Genomic DNA, 16,799 nt, shown 5'->3' with positions numbered 1-16,799 from the left:
GTAAATGTCCACTGTGATGAATTTTGGAAGTTAATGTCCTTATAATCTCAAATCAAGACCCTGGAAGCCATAGCGGCGGTGGGGTAGTCAAGTGTCTAAAGCGTCCGCTTGTCAAATTAAAGGCACGGGTTCGATTCCTCACATTGTGCAGTTTTATATCGTTTTGTCCAAAAATAGTTTTCTTCGTTTGAAGATATTTGCTTGCTAGTTTTAAATCATTTTGTGATACTCTAGCAGTTTTACTGTCCTTCCTTGACAGGGTTTTACATATTATAATACATGTATTATAAATATGTATTCTGCATTTACCACTAGGTCACGAAATATTGCCGATGTGACTATAGATCTTAACTCACTCACTTACGCAATGAGTGAATCTCATATTGCAGGAAGAATGCTAAAAGCCCACACACTGACTCGCTCGCTCACTCTGAACATATTTTCTTAGACTGAAACCTATATCACGTACAAATAGGACTGATTTGATATGGGATATACAGCTGAACACTGTGAAAAATGAACCTGCCAATGTAAATACTGTGCCTTATTCACGGTTCAGCTCACCCAGTCTCCGCCGATGGACTGATCAGAGCAAATCTGTTCCGGAAGTATATGTTTGGGACTGGAGAATGACTTCCAGAGAGAAAACGTCTACTGTGACAAAAGAGACCGATTATTCAGTAAGTTTGGTTGTACACTGCTTTTAACTATATCACGGCAGGGGACACCAGAAATGGGCTTCACACATTGTACCCATGTGGGGAATCGAACAAGTCTTCAGCGTGACAAGCGAACGCTTTAACCGCTATGCTACCCCACCGCTCCTCTTTCAGTCAGAGTTTAAGTAGTGATGAATACATGTTGAACAGGCAGGAACCGTGCTTTTCCTCTGAGACAACAGTACGTTCGGCACAACCATGTTTGCCTGTATACACATGACATCAGAATCTTGTTAACCTCGTATCTATTCTATATTGAATCCGTCTTTTCAAAACGGGGTTCGTTGGGCTTAAAGCGTACGTTCGTCTGACCGAAGACCCGGGTTTGATTCGATACAATGTTTGATGCCCATTTCTGGTGTCCCCTGATGTTGCTGGAATACTGCTAATAGCGGCGTAAAACCATACTCACCTTTCAAAACAGTGATCGATCAAGAGGTGAGTATCTTAGTAATGCATAGTGTACATATCATACAATAGAAGAATGTATCAACAGCAGAAACTACAACATATTTACTCATTATTATATCAGTCGCAGGCAATCACTGTAAACACCGCGCTCTAATTAAGTTGCTTCTTTGGTCGACTGAATTATATAGGGCGTCTAGTTGGAAAGCCTAAAGACTGGCTCGAACCGTCCTGTCAAAACAAATAACAAACTCAGTTTATTTTGCTTTTTTTCTTCTTCTGGAATACATTTTGATAATTAGCTGTTTCATCGCATTTTTGTCATATATTTGTTATCTAGTATCTGTTTCCGATGTTGCACCATTAAACTGAGAATACCCAATTACATAGACTGATGCCCATGATGTTGATCATAAAACAGACATCACATATTTTAACGTAAAAACTTAAACAGTAGCTTTATTTCAATATCAAACGTATGGCTTTTTTTCACTTTGACAAGAGACCCGTGAAGATCCGGGTTTGAACTGACCTTCAGTAACCTATGCTTGTGGTAAGAGGTGACAGCCAGGTTTTGACACATGTCGCCGTATCCCAGTTTCATAGATCGATGCTCATGCTGTTGATCTCTGGATTGTCTGGTCCAGACTCGATTATTTACAGACTGCCGCCTTGTAAATGGAATAATACTGAATGCAGCATTAAGCCAAATCAAACACTCCTAACTTACAACAAACACATTTATAGTAAAATAACTAAGATACGAAGTTAACCGGAGGCAGTTCTTGATTTCAATGCTCAGACCAATGCATCCTTGCTTATGAGGGTCACAAGAGAATACTGGACAGTGGGTGTCCTGGTTAAAACGCTCGCTTATCACGCCGAAGGACCGAGTTCAATTCCTCACAGGGTGCAATGTGTCAAGCCCATTTCCGGTATCCCTAGCCGTGATATTACTGGAATTGAGCTAAAAGCGCGTTAAATCATACTCACTCACAAGAGAATACCGAAATGTGCCTCATTTCAGAACCACTGGCTTATTTATGTTTCCATTATTTCAGTGGCAGATCGAGTTTTGAAGAAGAGTAGCCATGCTGTTGGAGGCATGACCATGACGGTAGTGAAGGCAGGACTGGAGGAACTAGATGGACAATACGATGCAGATGAAGAAGAAAAAGAGCCAGCCACCACTATTGAGATACGAGGCTACGATAAAAATGCTTCTGACGACTCAATTGCATTGTACTTTGAGAACAAACGTAAATCAGGTGGAGGACCGACAACTGATCTGGAACGGAATGACAAGATGGGTGTTATCTATATAACATTTGAGACCGAAGAAGGTAAGAATTTTTAAACTGCATATAATGCATATCCATTTAAACCGAACACTCTTAAGGCAAACAGCCACATTATTCTAACCTTATGCACTTGATACATAAGTAACTATAAACATGGTTGTCATGACACCAGTCAGCCATTTTGTAAATCATGGAACGAGTCATAAACAATTAAACAACACCTGTCAACTGCATGTCTAGGATCCAAAAGATGTAGTGACATGCTGAAAACTAGGACCCATGCTTACAGTAGGCTCAGATAGTTAAACCAAATGAGCGCCCACATCATTGTTTTCTGTTGAAGCCAAGATTTAATCCTTAGCAAAGTGTGACTAGTATTGAAAGCAAGCCATGGATGGCATCTAAAAATGACAGACATAAAGAAGAGGATGTCAGTTACTTTATGATAAGAAACAACGTTTCGGAGTATCCTTACACCTTCATAAGGCTGGTGATGCTGTGCTCCTCATAATAAAGAAGTTGACTCGTCTCTCTGCAACTAGGTGTTAGCACGTATTAATGTGGCCACCAACTGGTCATTTACATCCCAGTTAGACCGGGCTTGCGACCGAGTTACGACCGAAAATTGACCTCTGCTGACCATCGCTCGCGAAGACAGTACACTAGTCGCAAGTTAGTCGCAACGCAGACACTTTGCTCTCAAACATGGTCTCTTTTGTTGCAATTACTCTCCATCAGTTGCTAAGGAGTTTTCGACTGGTTTTGTCAAAACCACTCGAAAAGCGACACACGATTGTCTCAAACGGTCTGTGGAGGGTCTCAAATGCAGTCGCAACGAGATCGCGCAGGTTTCAATGCACTCTCAACAATGCATGTATGGTCGCAAAATTTAACGAGTTCCCACCAATCCTAACTGGGTACATAACTGGCACGTTCGCTGTTAAATAAAAACGCGTATAGACCCGTAAACTAGAAGCGACTCTATTGAAACTATATATAACCGTATATGGCGATCAAAGGAACGACTCAAAACGAGTTGATTATGGCATTGTGTTAATAAGTCATTATTATTATTTTTATTATTATATTTGTCTGTGTGTGTTTGTGTGGGTTTTTTTTGTGTGTATCGCAATATTGAAAATTCTAATAACGCAGCTAACAGAATTGTGCTGTCTAACGTTAAGTTTGTGATAAGATTCATGCGATTGAGAAAGTCAAATACACGCACCTGGTTTGTCGACAACGGTGCATTTCTGACGAGCTTGTTTGAGTAATTTGGTGATATTTAGAAGCACTGGAATTAAACAGGAATAGAGTTATCGTTCCTGTCTGAAGAAGTTCTAATGTTCCTACGCCGATGTGAAATCATTTCCGAGGGGCACGAGTCGCTATTCGTCTTGTTCCGGAATAACATGAGTCGGTCACCAATAGAGCCCGATGGTTGAAACGCGCATACTATCGTAATGGGAACTCAGGTCAAAGGATTCTGGCTACACAGGCTTGAGTACTGTACATTAGGGGTTTAGACAGCACTGAAACAGTCTGACCACAAAGTTGACTCCAAGGTTGACCTGGCCACAGGCGGACACGATCTTGTCTTATCTTCTTCTGTTTTTTAACTGCTTCAAGTTGCGAAGAGAGTTGTCACAAGAGAACACAAACAGTCTGGTAGACTGCTGCAAGTAAAGCTGGCTGCACCCCAAGTCATGTGCAAGGACAAAGTGCTACTCAGAGGTGTACCGGTCATGGATAATTATGACGCACTGGTCCTTTACATGGACGGGAAGACAGGGCTTGATGTCCAGCGACTGCTGTTTGGAGAAGAAGATGGAGATGTTCTCGTAACATTCACAGAAGATTTCAAAGGTAGGATGCAAGCTTGTGCAACAATCCCTTGGGAAAGATGCAAGCTTGTGGAACAATCCTTTGTGATAGTATGATTTTACACCGCTTTTAGCAATATTTCAGCAATATCATGCGTGAGACACCAGAAATGGGTTTTACACTTTGTACCCTTGTTGGGAATCGAACCCAGATCTTTGGCGTGACGAGGGAACGCTTTAACCAATAGGCTACCCCGCCATCCCTTTTGATACCGAAGGCTATGTTAGGAATAATATTTTTGGAACTTGATGTTATTGCAGGAGACAGGAAGTGCGATTTTCCACTGGGTAGTATACAATGGAAGCAACACATTTTCATGATGTTTAAGGTTGATCTGATGAAAGGTGAAGTGAAGTGGGGTTTAACATTGTACTATAGAATATCTCGCTCATATGACAACGTGCATGCTTGTACTGGTCAAGACATACACAGGTTTTAAAGTGCTATATCACTGAGATACCATGCCGCAGTTGAGCATGAATACGAAACTCAGATACATTATGCTGAGTCGGAGCCGACCAGTCCTTGTTTTTCCCATTAATGCGTAGAGCCAGACAGTGAGAACCTTCCGCTCACTGGGCGGGCGCTCTAACCACTACACCACGGATGCGGTGATCAGATAGAAACATGAAATGAATATGTCAGCAGCAATTAATTATTTAGACAATAGGATGACATATTCGCAATGTCAAGTAAAACTGGACACCTTTATGTGATATATTCAGTGCTGTGGGATTATTTGCGTATGAACTTTGGAACTTGCAGAAGGATTTGATATGCTGCATAAATACGATAATGTGTTATTGTGGTATATCCAATTATTATACTCTTGAAGAGAATCAAGTATGAATAAACTCAATTGAATTACTTTGTAACTGGATCAATACAATTATTGACAGAAACAATAGGTCATGAAAATCGACTTTGTAATCGATCACTACAATCATGTATTTCACAGACATTATCACTCGGAATGTGATGTTCCGCGTCAACACGTACCCTTGTTCAAATCACTGGTGTTCACTTTCTCGATCTCCATTTTTTTGGAGTATATGTATTATTTAAATTTGTTTGAACACGAAACGAAAAATTGTCTAGTATATAGATACCAATGATCATGTGTGATCATTTCTATGATTGTATAATCATGTACATTAAAACAAACCCATATTAATTATTAAACAACTAAATTAATTTGCAAGTTGGCCTTTACAAACATATCTGTTGCAGATGTGCAGTTCCTGAAAAACACAATGAAGGAGAAACCTTTTAAACAAGGAGGAAAGGAAATAGCTTTCAACATCGAGTCTGTCCCAGAGACAGCCAGTATAACAGTGTGGAACATCCCAGATCAGACAACAGAGGAACAGCTGAAGCTGTACTTCGAGAACACCAGGCGAAGTGGTGGAGCTGATGTAGAACACGTGACCAGGAACAGTCAAGACAGATGTGCAGTCGTCAAGTTCCAGAGTGCAAAAGGTCTCAGCAATGAATCAATATAAACTACCCATCAAAATTTTACAAAAGTTCAGACTCACTTAAAGCACTCTCTCTATGTTATGTGTATGTATGTTAGAGTCAGGTTATTGTGAAATCAGTCATTTCATGAAATGACTAAATGACTAAACCTTTCAGCCATTTCTCGTCATTTTGTGTAACAACAATGTATATACTTCAGTCATTTCATTAAATTTTATTCCATCTATAGGTGGTGGATAGGAGTGTGAGGTGTGGTTGCTTTGGACGCAGCGAGTGGTAAACAAACAGATGTAAATGTTTCAAAGCCAAACTGAAGTTCAACAGTCTGTCCCACAATAGTTTTAATTGTTAGTTGCAACACGTCATGTTGAAATTATGATCTGCTTTTTCAAGTGAAAAACTTCATGAAATGACATTTCACGAAATGACTGATTTCACAATGTGACACATATATATGGTTAATGAATTTCTCCACTGACTTAGATGAATTGCCCGAGGATCATGTTCAGAAGGCTGTTCAAATATCGTGCACGTGACCAGCTGCGTTTTGGTGTAAAGTTTGTATTTTCACTGAGTTTCATCATTTACTGAACTCATGACAATACTTGAAACAACAGTTTCACAGTACATTAGTTCATGTGTAAACAGTACATTTGAACAGAATTTAATATTTTGAAAAATCAGTTTAGAACGGTGGCTTGAAGTGGCTATATGTATACTGGTGAGTTGAAACTTTTGATGGATAGTATGTAACACGTTTCCTTAGTCTTCTGTGGAAGATCACATCAAAATCATGACGTGACATTATAATCATAAAGTAGGCTATTTGTTTTCTGCTTTCTTAGATCTGTCTGGTAATTTGTAGCTCTGACAGTGTGAATATGTGCTATTTGCAGTTGCTGAGAGTGTGTCCAAACGAAAACATCAGTTGATGAAGCATCCAGTCGAAGTTAGCCTTTACTTCCAGTGTCTTGGAGAGTCCGGTGGCTTCTTGGAACCGCCTTGTTCAAAATTACCGGCCACATTCACAGTTTCCGATTTGGATGAATGGAAATTAAGATATCTTGCGGAAAACAGTGAAGCAAATATTTGTCTTAAAGAGAAAATGGCAAATGCCAATACAGATATTGATTTAAATCTGTTGGACAGAGTGGTAACTTTTACACCAAGCTTCTCAATGGATACTCCAGATGCAAAGTCTATCTGTAAAACCTGGAAAGAAAAAGCAGAGGCTGAGTTTACAAATGAACAGAATTCAGTCAAAGTGGAGATGATTTCGGTCAGTACTGATATTTGGACTCAAGTCAAAACGAAAATGGCAGAAATGCAGTTACCACAGGAAATACAGGTGTTTTCAGACAAGGAAGGAGTCATTGTCATTACAGGGCCACAGAATACCTTGTCCAATAATGTAAGTGAAATACAAGAGACTGTAGATGGAATACAGAAACACTATGACAGAAAGAAAAATGAAGTCGTCGACCAACTATCTACAAATCCAGCAAAACTGAGGCTCTTACAAATGCAAGGGTTGTTGGAAGCTATGCAAACGGAAGACTTGCTTGTGGAAGTGGATGAAGATAAAGGTGAGATACGGTTCACTGGTCAAAAGAGGGATGTTCAGTCTGGCAAAATGAAAGCTTATGAGGAATTGAGTAAAATACAGCAACAGACAAACGTGAGCAGATTTACTCCAAAACAAGTCAAACTTTTACAACGTAGGACTGTATCCGATCTTCTCATGAAAAACCTTCAGGATCGGCCATCGCCCTTGAATGCATCTTGGGAAGCAGGTAAAGAAGGGGTAATAGTGTACTATACCGCTGAAGATAGGATCGAGGATGTTTTAAAGTACCTAGGGACTTCGCTGAAAGAAATCACATTGCCACTTGATCGCGAAAATGAGCTCCTACTATCGACAACTATGTTCAACGAATGTGTGTCGGGACTTACACAGGCACACGAGGATAGAGTCATCATCACGCCTGAACCTAAGAAGCATCGAATAGTCATAACTGCAGTCAGCAGTGACTGTGTTCCTGTAGAGTCTGTCCTTCAAACGTTCTTTCAGGGAAACAGCATTTACACTGTGCCATATAAGTGTGATGCCATCCAAATAAAATTTGTGATGCTTCACTGTGACAATGAACTTGACGCAATTGAGAAAGAACTGGAGCAGTTTTGCGTTAAGTTTGTTCGAAAGAAAGGTCCTGACTTTTCGCTGACTTTGAACTCCACAAAAGCTGGACAGCCTCATGCCACTAAGCTATTAGACTGCATCACTAAGAGGATAACAAAACACATGCAATATGTGTCACGCCCAGGAATGAAAGGCTATTTAGAAAACGCATCCTCTGTCTTGCAAAGGATTGAACGAGAGTCAAGATGCGTCATCTCACTGAGAGAAGCCAACAATGACAATGATGAAGATGAAAGTGAAGATGAAACACCCATGGTCCATGAAGTTGCCTTCATTTGTTATCATCAAAATGAAGCGCAACTGCATATTTCCGTGGGGGATTTGGTTTCCTTGGTCCCAGATGTGGATGCAGTTGTGGTGGAAGTCACTCCTGGACTAAGCAGTGATTCAGAGCAAGGATGGGAAGTGATCAGTAGAGGTTTGTAGAAACCATTCTTAGTATCGGAAGCACAAAATAAGCTGATAGCCTTATTTGCATTTGACCATTTTAATTATTTTCCAGTCTTTCTGAACTACACTATATGCACAAATGCACTCTCTGACCTGAAGTCTCATGGATATTTTTCTTATTCTTCTTATTTTTCGTAACTACACTATATGCATTGTCGCACACACTTTCTGAAATGAGGTATGGTATATAGTTTGGGTTATTCTAATGCAGTTCACCAATTGTTATGATTCAAGCTTCTATGGATGTTGGACAACCTTGTTCTTTAAGGCCCAGGTGCCCGATTTCATTCACTTACTGTATGATCGGCCAGGTTCAAGTTGCAACTTAATAGTGTACAATGGAATACATGTGTGTGCTTGTGTGTGTGCGTGCGTGTGCGTGCGTGCGTGCGCGCGCGCTTGTGTGTGTGTGTGTGTAACGGACACAGTTGGGTTGCTCTGTCGTGAAAGTGTTCGCCCGTCATGCTAAAGATCCGGGTCTTTCTTACTCACTCGACCTTAACGTTATGGCCAGGAAATGAATACACTCTTTAATTACCATGCATCATGATAGGACTAACTTGTGATCAACGTATTCCCCAATCTGTATTGCAGCTGGAGATGCAGCTGTTTCAGAGGTTCGACGATTGTCAGGTCAGATGATTGAAGGGGACGTTATCAGCAGTTCAGCGGGCGCTCTGAGCTGCAAAATGATTATCTATGCCGTTGGACCAACGGGTGAAAACGACCCTGAGTACGTCATCAAGACTGTAGTCACCGAAAGTTTGGAAACTGCTGCCAAGAACAGCATAACATCTGTGGCATTTCCCGCTTTCAATACCCGAATTGTATCACTTTATCTCAGTTCTGATGACGCTTTGAAAGCTGTGGTTGAAGCTGTGCATGAATTCTTCTGTGACAACCAACACAGTAGCGTAAAGTACGTTTTCCTCTGTACTGAAAACTGGCAACAGTGTACGCCGTTGTGGAACATTGCAGTGACTGTCTTTGGTGAGGGAAATGTAAGGGGTAATGATGGGGACTTAGATACAACAGATTCCCTCCATGGAGGTCAGCGTCGTGGAATGGGCCACAGAAAGTGTGAGTATTTGTTTCCGATGCACAAGTTAACTGAGATTACTCAAATGCATAGACCGATGCTCACGGTGTTGATCATGATTGTCAGACTCGATTATTTACAGACTACCTCAATGTAACTGGAACATTACTGAATGCGGCGTTAAACAACAAACAGACAAAAGATACAATTAACTAAGAATAAGGCAGAATCGCTTATTTCTTGATGCAGTAAATGCAAGTCGCTATGATACAGCAGAATCCCTTATTTCTTGATGCAGTAAATGCAAGTCGCTATGATACAGTCCAAGAGGATGACTTTAGAGAATCTTTCGGCAGTATAGAGGAGGACCCTTCTCCCTCTTCCAACAGACTTAAACCCAGGATTCTCCTTGTCAAAGCTGACATGGGAGTAGAGGAGGTGAGATACTTTGTCAAAGGTAAATAATATCAAATTTCGTATCGGTACGTCAGTGGAGTTTATATTCAATCTCAAACAAACTGACAGCGAATGGTCCTTTACATGCAATACTGTGTGGAACATACACTGACATGTTCTTGGAGAGATGTTTGAAGGTTGTAGTCACTTCTTTCAGAACCAAAACTGTTTTTGTCATGTTATTGTTGCCATTTCATGAAGTATTTGAATCTACAGCTGCGAGGCAGTGGGGTAGCCCACAGACTAAAGCGTTCGCCCGTCGCGCTGATTCCCCGCATGGGTACATTGTGTTAAGCCGTGTGTCCTCCACCTTGATAATACTGGAATATTGATAAACGCAATTCTTTATAACTGCAATAACTTCTTGATGTTAGGCGGATGTGATCGTCAACTCCAGCAACACTCATCTCAATCTCAGTCAGGGTCAAGTATCTAAGTCATTGCTGAAGCATGCTGGGAAGGCAATTCAGGTCGAATGCAAGGAGAAGTACCCAAAGGGTATCTCTATGGGAGGTATTGCTGTCACCAAAGGAGGCGATATGCAGTGTGTGGAACAAATTTACCACTGTGTTCTGCCGCAGTGGAATTCTACAACTGGCCAAAAGGTAATACTCAGTAACTTGTTCTTAATCACTTATTGTGATGCGAGGATAGAGGCATACTTGCTTTTATACTTGTCAATGAACCTCACCATCCTATAATTTTCAAAACCAATTTCTAGAAACCTTGTGAAGGGGTTACTTAAGGTCAAGAAAATATGACATAAACTCCTGAATCTGGCAAGAACTTTATGTTTGGCATAAACTGCTGAAGAATTGTTTGGTTGGAATTTTAGAAGTAATAAGCAATGAATGGATAATAATATAGCAAGATACTTTATGGATTAAGACGTTCATAAACTCCAAAACTTGAGTGTAACTTTGGCATGGGCTCCTAAGATTTGGCATAAACTCTTGAAGTTTGTCATAAACTGCTGAATTTTGGCATGAACTCCTGAAGTTTGGCATGAAATTCATGCATAAGGTCAAGGTTTCAGAGAAGGCCATTTAATTACACCCATCTAAAGCAATTAGTTCAATTCAAATGCATGCAGTTGCAATTGTTCTTATACATATCTACAATCATTGTATGCATGACACATGGTGGCATCACAGTGACTTACTTACAATTATATATATTTCATTCTCGTCACTAATGAAGATCCAAATAATTAGTTTTCAGCAAGCCATGTCTGTCAAAAGAGGCGGGATCGGGTGGTCAGGCTAGCTAACATGGTTGACACATATCATCGTATCCCAATTAATGGATGCTCACAATTTTGGAACTGGACAGTTTTTACACCGGCATGTAGCTGAAGTATTGCACATTGCAGCATTAAACAAGTACAAGAAGCATACTCTCGTTGATAGATTGTATTTATGGGCTGTTCTTTAAAGGGCTCTTGAAACTGAAATTAAAAGACCGAATCCGCTGACAAAATCATATACTTCCTGTACAAGGTACCAATCCCTGCCGGGGTATAGTATGTTTACATTGAGATTTTACCCACAGCCGCAATTTGATAATCTAACCTTTAGCACAAAACATAGAGTTTGAGCATTCTACTGTATGTATCTGTCTGGAATTAATGTGACTAGGACTGAAAAGCACACAACACTAACATTGAAACTTTTTGGACATGAACGTAAAGGCATAGTTTTGGTCTGACTGTCATACTGTCTATGGAGAACACCTTTCTAGTTTCACGAATCTGAATATACATGAGTGAATGAGTTTAGTTTTACGCCGCACTCAGCAATATTCAAGCTATATGGTGGCGGCCTGTAAATAATCGAGTCTGGACCAGACAATCCAGTGATCAACAGCATGAGTATCGATGTGCGCAATTGTGAACCGATGACATGTGCCATCCAAGTCAGCGAGCATGACCACCCGATCCTGTTAGTCATCTCTTACGACAAGAATAGTCGCCTTTTACGGGGAGCATGGGTTGCTGAAGGCTTATTCCACCCCGGATTTTCACGAATCTATATATACATGATCAATTAGATAACTAATTAAGTCAGGAATGAACTATTTGTATGTGGGGCTGCCAGAATATGTCCAGTGTCCTACTTTGTCTCGCGAACTGGCTTAGATATAAAGTTTCAATTTCATTTATTGTGGTTTGTGCACCTCTCATTTAAGTAAGACCCAGGGCTTAATATATCCTACATGCTGATTCAATCTCTTTCAAAAGTTAGCACGTCGCTGTATTTTATACGTATGAAGTACATTCACCAACGTGTTGATACAAGGGTGTAATGATTCTAATTTCTACATGACCTCTATATCAAAACATTCACTTTGTTTTATTAAAAGACCTTCACGGACACTCTTAAAGCCCTCCTCACGAAGACACATGAGTCCAAATGGAAAACAATGGCCATCCCTGCGTTAGGAACAGGTAACCTCGGATACTCCAGAAACCTTGTTGCAAAGCTGATGTATGACACTGTCATCCAATTCGGGAAGGACAATCCAGAGACGACCATCAATGATGTGTTATTCATTGTCTACCCCGGAGACGAGAAGACAATTCAGGTCATTACTCATTACTCTTCTTCTTATCCCAGCTCCATCTTTATGATCCAGCAGTCAACATCTGTATTGGTTGATTTGGCTCCTAAGGTTACAGAAGAACCATCTTTGAAGAGGGCCCAGCTGGTTCAGACAACCTCCGAAACATGTCAACTGTCCGGTAGCTTCTAAAATGCCTGTTAAATATACTCATAGATGAAAATATAGGAACACATGAAAGTACAAGTGTTCCTTTAACTATTTCCAAAATTTCACCCACAGTGCAATACATACTTTGTGAAGAAATCTTGAAAAGGATAGAGGAAACACTTTTCCTTTCATGCGTTATTTGTTTCCTTGCGTATATATTACAGTGGGGGATATTGTAACTTTTGTAATATCTTTGTATTAAGTATATTGCTTCTGTCGTTTCTAGGCATTTGAAGCTGAACACAGGAAATACATAGAACTCAGTGGAGGAACACTACCTTCGTCCCAGAGAGGTAACATTAAGAAGGACAATTGTAATGCCGCCTTTCATCCATCTTGTTACAAAGTTTATTCGTGAAGAATACAGGCCTTCGGCTTATGTTCATTTTGAGGGGCAGTCAGGATATAATGTATATGACGAGATATGTATAATGTATCAACATTGAGTCCCTCCAAAGCAATATGCATTCAGTTCAATTCTTTATTGTATGAAAGACCATAGGTCCATATAGAAAAGGGGATACGTCTTAACCGTGGTATATATGGTCAACTTTCTATCTACTAGTAATCAATTCTTTTCTTAACAAAAGTGCTTTGTAAATATATAGGATTACAGTGTGTTGTTTTGTCGGTCCTTTGCAGGAAGGTAAAGAAGACAGTAGTAGTTGAGTATTGATTCGAGATGTGTGGCAAATACTTGTTTCTTAGAGTTTCATACACAGGACAAATAAACATAAAATGGGATTCGTCTTCAATAATGTAACAGAATGGACAGAATCTTCGGGTTTTCTTCACAGACACACTGTTAATTAATAAATCATTAACGCCCAGTCTAAAACGTGTAAAAGCATTGCGAACATTTCTGTAGCGAAGGTTAGCAAGATAACGCTCTGGTTCAAACAGAGTTAAATTGACAATATGAATCATATCAGGAACTTTCATTAAAAGCTGAATGCCATTCCTGCTTAAACATGTGCATAGCCAGCATACGAAACTGTCTAATAAACATATTCACATTTCCAATAGCATAACAACCATACATTGGGTAGATAAACCCATGATGTTGATCACTCGATTATCTGGCCCAGATTCGGTATATACTGAACTCCGCCATATAGTTGGAGTATTGCCGTCTTGAACATCAAACAATCAAACAAAAGGAATAGAGATGGATTTTTTATTTAAGAAATTGATGCAGAGAGGGACGAGGAACTGGAAGCCTACAGGGATAAGCTGAAGTCAGACAAAGCGAAGCGAAACGAAAGGGTTGGAATGTCTATTGCCAGAGCAGCAGTTAAGGCAGTTGGCAACTTCTTCACTAGTAAGGAACGGAAGCGTGATGCACCTGTTCAGACTCCTCGACCTGATCCTCCAAAACAACCCTCTGCAGCCCGGACAGTTCCTAAGCCGTCGGACGTTAAGGTATGGATTTACACCGACGTTGACGCCAATGTGAATAAAGCTGTTGAAATGATCTACAAAGACTGGGACAGCAAGTCAGGCAAAGTCCCTATAGAAGAGAAGTCTGTTCAGTTGTGGTCTCCGGAAGAGGTGAGTTCATGATCTCCATATATTTTCTTAAACAATGGTGTATGTTAATCAAATCATAATATTTTGACATGAGTCATCTGTGCTTCTCATCCTATCCTATTTGCTTGTGTGTGTGTGTGTGTGCGTGCGTGCGCTCTCTCACACGTACACACACACTTACATGAATCATTTAAACCCACAACAGTAGGTTCTTTTGGAAGTACTTAGAGAGTTCTGGAACACAACATCTTGGCTGTTAATATGCCATGCTTTTTTCTTTTCAGATCAATGATCTCAAAAAGATTGAACAAGAATGTGGAGTTTCTATCACTGTAAACAACGCCTTGGGACGTATCACTCTGCGCGGCCTAAAGACCAATCTCCCTGATGCAAGTCAAAAGGTCCACGAGATGATACGAGCGTTGGACAGGAAGCGGAAAGAAGAAGAATATGCTGACGAACTACGAAGAGTTGTTGAATGGTCGTACGTAGAGCTAACAGAAGATGGGGATGAGAGAGTCGTCGCCTATGATAAGAAAGTTAATGTATTGCTGGAGAGAGCTTACACAAAACAGAAAAAGGAGAAATTGGAGTATGAGGGATATACCTTTGACTTTACCGGATGGGTTGAGTATCCTTCAGAAGATCCCACTGACACCGTGAAAATGATTCGTCGAGATAAAGTTTCAGGTGAAATATTGCTGGATTATTTATGTCGTAAAGATGGAGAAGGCAGGGATATATGAGTTGGTTAACTGTTGAGTACTCATACAATGTGCGTACATGTATTTTTACCCGTACCCTTGAAGATCCTGGATAGACTTGATCCTCGGCCACCCATCCTTGTCGTATACCAGTCGTGTAGACCGATGCTCATGATCTGGATCTTGTCTGGTCCAGAGTCTATTATGTACACATTTCCGCAATGTGGCAGGAATGGTGCGGTGCTAAAAAAGCCCCAAACAAACAAAAGTTATATTCGTTGATTTATTGGGATGACATGTTGAATATCATGAGTTCAGTGTTGTTGGTAATTAATCAGGGCGGTGCCGTTTCTTTGATAATCATCTTTTGTAGTATATCTATGAACAATATTTTCTGGTTTAGTGGCATTGTATGCACGCTGTTACCAGTTTTATAAATGTGTACAGCTTTAAGCATCATTCCAGCGATATCATGAGGAATAAAGAATATTGGGCTGTCCCTGGCACAAAGAGTGAGTTTACATTTTCGCCATTTTCGTTTACTCAGCAATATTCCATTATGGCGTCGATCTGTAATCGGGAGCAGACATGAGCATCAGTCTACGCAAATGGGAACCGATGACATGTGTCAACCAAGTCATCAAGCCTGATCAACCGACCCCATTAGTCGCCTCTTACGACAGGCATGGGTTACTGATGACCAATTCTAATCCGGATCTTCACGGGTACCTTGCATAAATGATTGACAAACACAAATCTAACATATCACATTTTCACATAAATATGTATTGACTGCAATAGCCTATGCCTAGTCCATTAGAAGAGACTCCCGTCCATTCATTGCTGTTGAAAGAACAGACTAATACATACTGCCTCATCAGGTTCTGTCATTTGGTTAATCATTTGCCGTCGTGCCCCCGTGCTCCCTTGCTCCCACCATGCTCATGTTTTATTTCTGTCACTTGCATTAGCACCTCAAACTGTCTCTGGCATGCAGGTATATGTTTTGTAATGTATATCATTTAAGGAGCGTCCGCCAACTTGCCAAGTACATGGGACGTCATGACTCCCAAAGACGATGTCAAGATTCGACAGGTACCAAATGGAAACCCAGAATTCACCAGCATACAACACACGTTTACTGCAGCTTTGGGAAATACACCTGCACAGATACGAAGGGTAAGTGACACACTCTAGCCTCTGGAGACGTTTTCTCAACAAACACCATTGTAGTGGGAACAGGTCTTTAGCAACTCGTGGTTGTTGTAAGACTGACTGACAGCATGGGGAGCGTTCACTGGTCAAGATGTTTGATCACTGGGTCGTTTGGTCCAGACTCGATTGTACAGATCGCCGCCATATAGCTGGGATATTGCTGAGTGTGATATTAAACAAGTTGGGATCCAGGCACGAGCATCCAAAAACGACAACCATAGCATCCTGAAATGGCATAAATATCATCAAAGATGGCGGCGAGGGCGACGAACAGGCTGTAGTCAATAATGTTTCTCCATGAGCCTAATCTTGAAAATTTGATATCGGGATGTGGTGCATCAACCCCCTATGCTTCAAACCTATGTTCATACTTCTCAGTGCCAGGCTTGCGATTTCTGCACAATCACGCTTGAGTGTGTTTGTTTTTTAATCCACCTTATTTATACAAAAAATATTTTTGCCCAGCAATTGCCTTTCATAGCAAATGCCGAAGAGATCATCGACGTACTGATACTTGTCAACCCGTGAAGGCGCCATGACAACCTCGTCATAAACATTTTTGTTGTTCATATTTTATAAATTTCTTTTATCTGTGTTGATACAATGTATTTCATATCTTATGCAGTTGTTATAGTGTCTACTTCA

General features: G+C 40.5%; 1 protein-coding gene across 1 annotated transcript in view; it reads left to right on the top strand.

Moving 5' to 3' along the window:
• LOC137266125 (protein mono-ADP-ribosyltransferase PARP14-like) overlaps positions 1–16,799 on the top strand; it is a 31,522-nt gene that overhangs the window by 10,067 nt on the left and 4,656 nt on the right. The window contains exons 6-17 of the mRNA XM_067801620.1: positions 2,189–2,470; positions 4,058–4,294; positions 5,543–5,791; positions 6,688–8,409; positions 9,036–9,521; positions 9,779–9,918; positions 10,311–10,541; positions 12,298–12,519; positions 12,932–12,998; positions 13,892–14,256; positions 14,520–14,925; positions 15,967–16,118. Coding sequence (XP_067657721.1) covers positions 2,189–2,470; positions 4,058–4,294; positions 5,543–5,791; positions 6,688–8,409; positions 9,036–9,521; positions 9,779–9,918; positions 10,311–10,541; positions 12,298–12,519; positions 12,932–12,998; positions 13,892–14,256; positions 14,520–14,925; positions 15,967–16,118 — 4,559 coding nt within the window. The remainder of the gene's footprint in view (positions 1–2,188; positions 2,471–4,057; positions 4,295–5,542; positions 5,792–6,687; positions 8,410–9,035; positions 9,522–9,778; positions 9,919–10,310; positions 10,542–12,297; positions 12,520–12,931; positions 12,999–13,891; positions 14,257–14,519; positions 14,926–15,966; positions 16,119–16,799) is intronic.

Source organism: Haliotis asinina, chromosome 15 (genome assembly GCF_037392515.1).
Source record: "Haliotis asinina isolate JCU_RB_2024 chromosome 15, JCU_Hal_asi_v2, whole genome shotgun sequence".
In the NCBI taxonomy this organism is placed as follows: domain Eukaryota; kingdom Metazoa; phylum Mollusca; class Gastropoda; order Lepetellida; family Haliotidae; genus Haliotis; species Haliotis asinina.
This window is presented reverse-complemented; position numbering and strand designations above follow the sequence as displayed.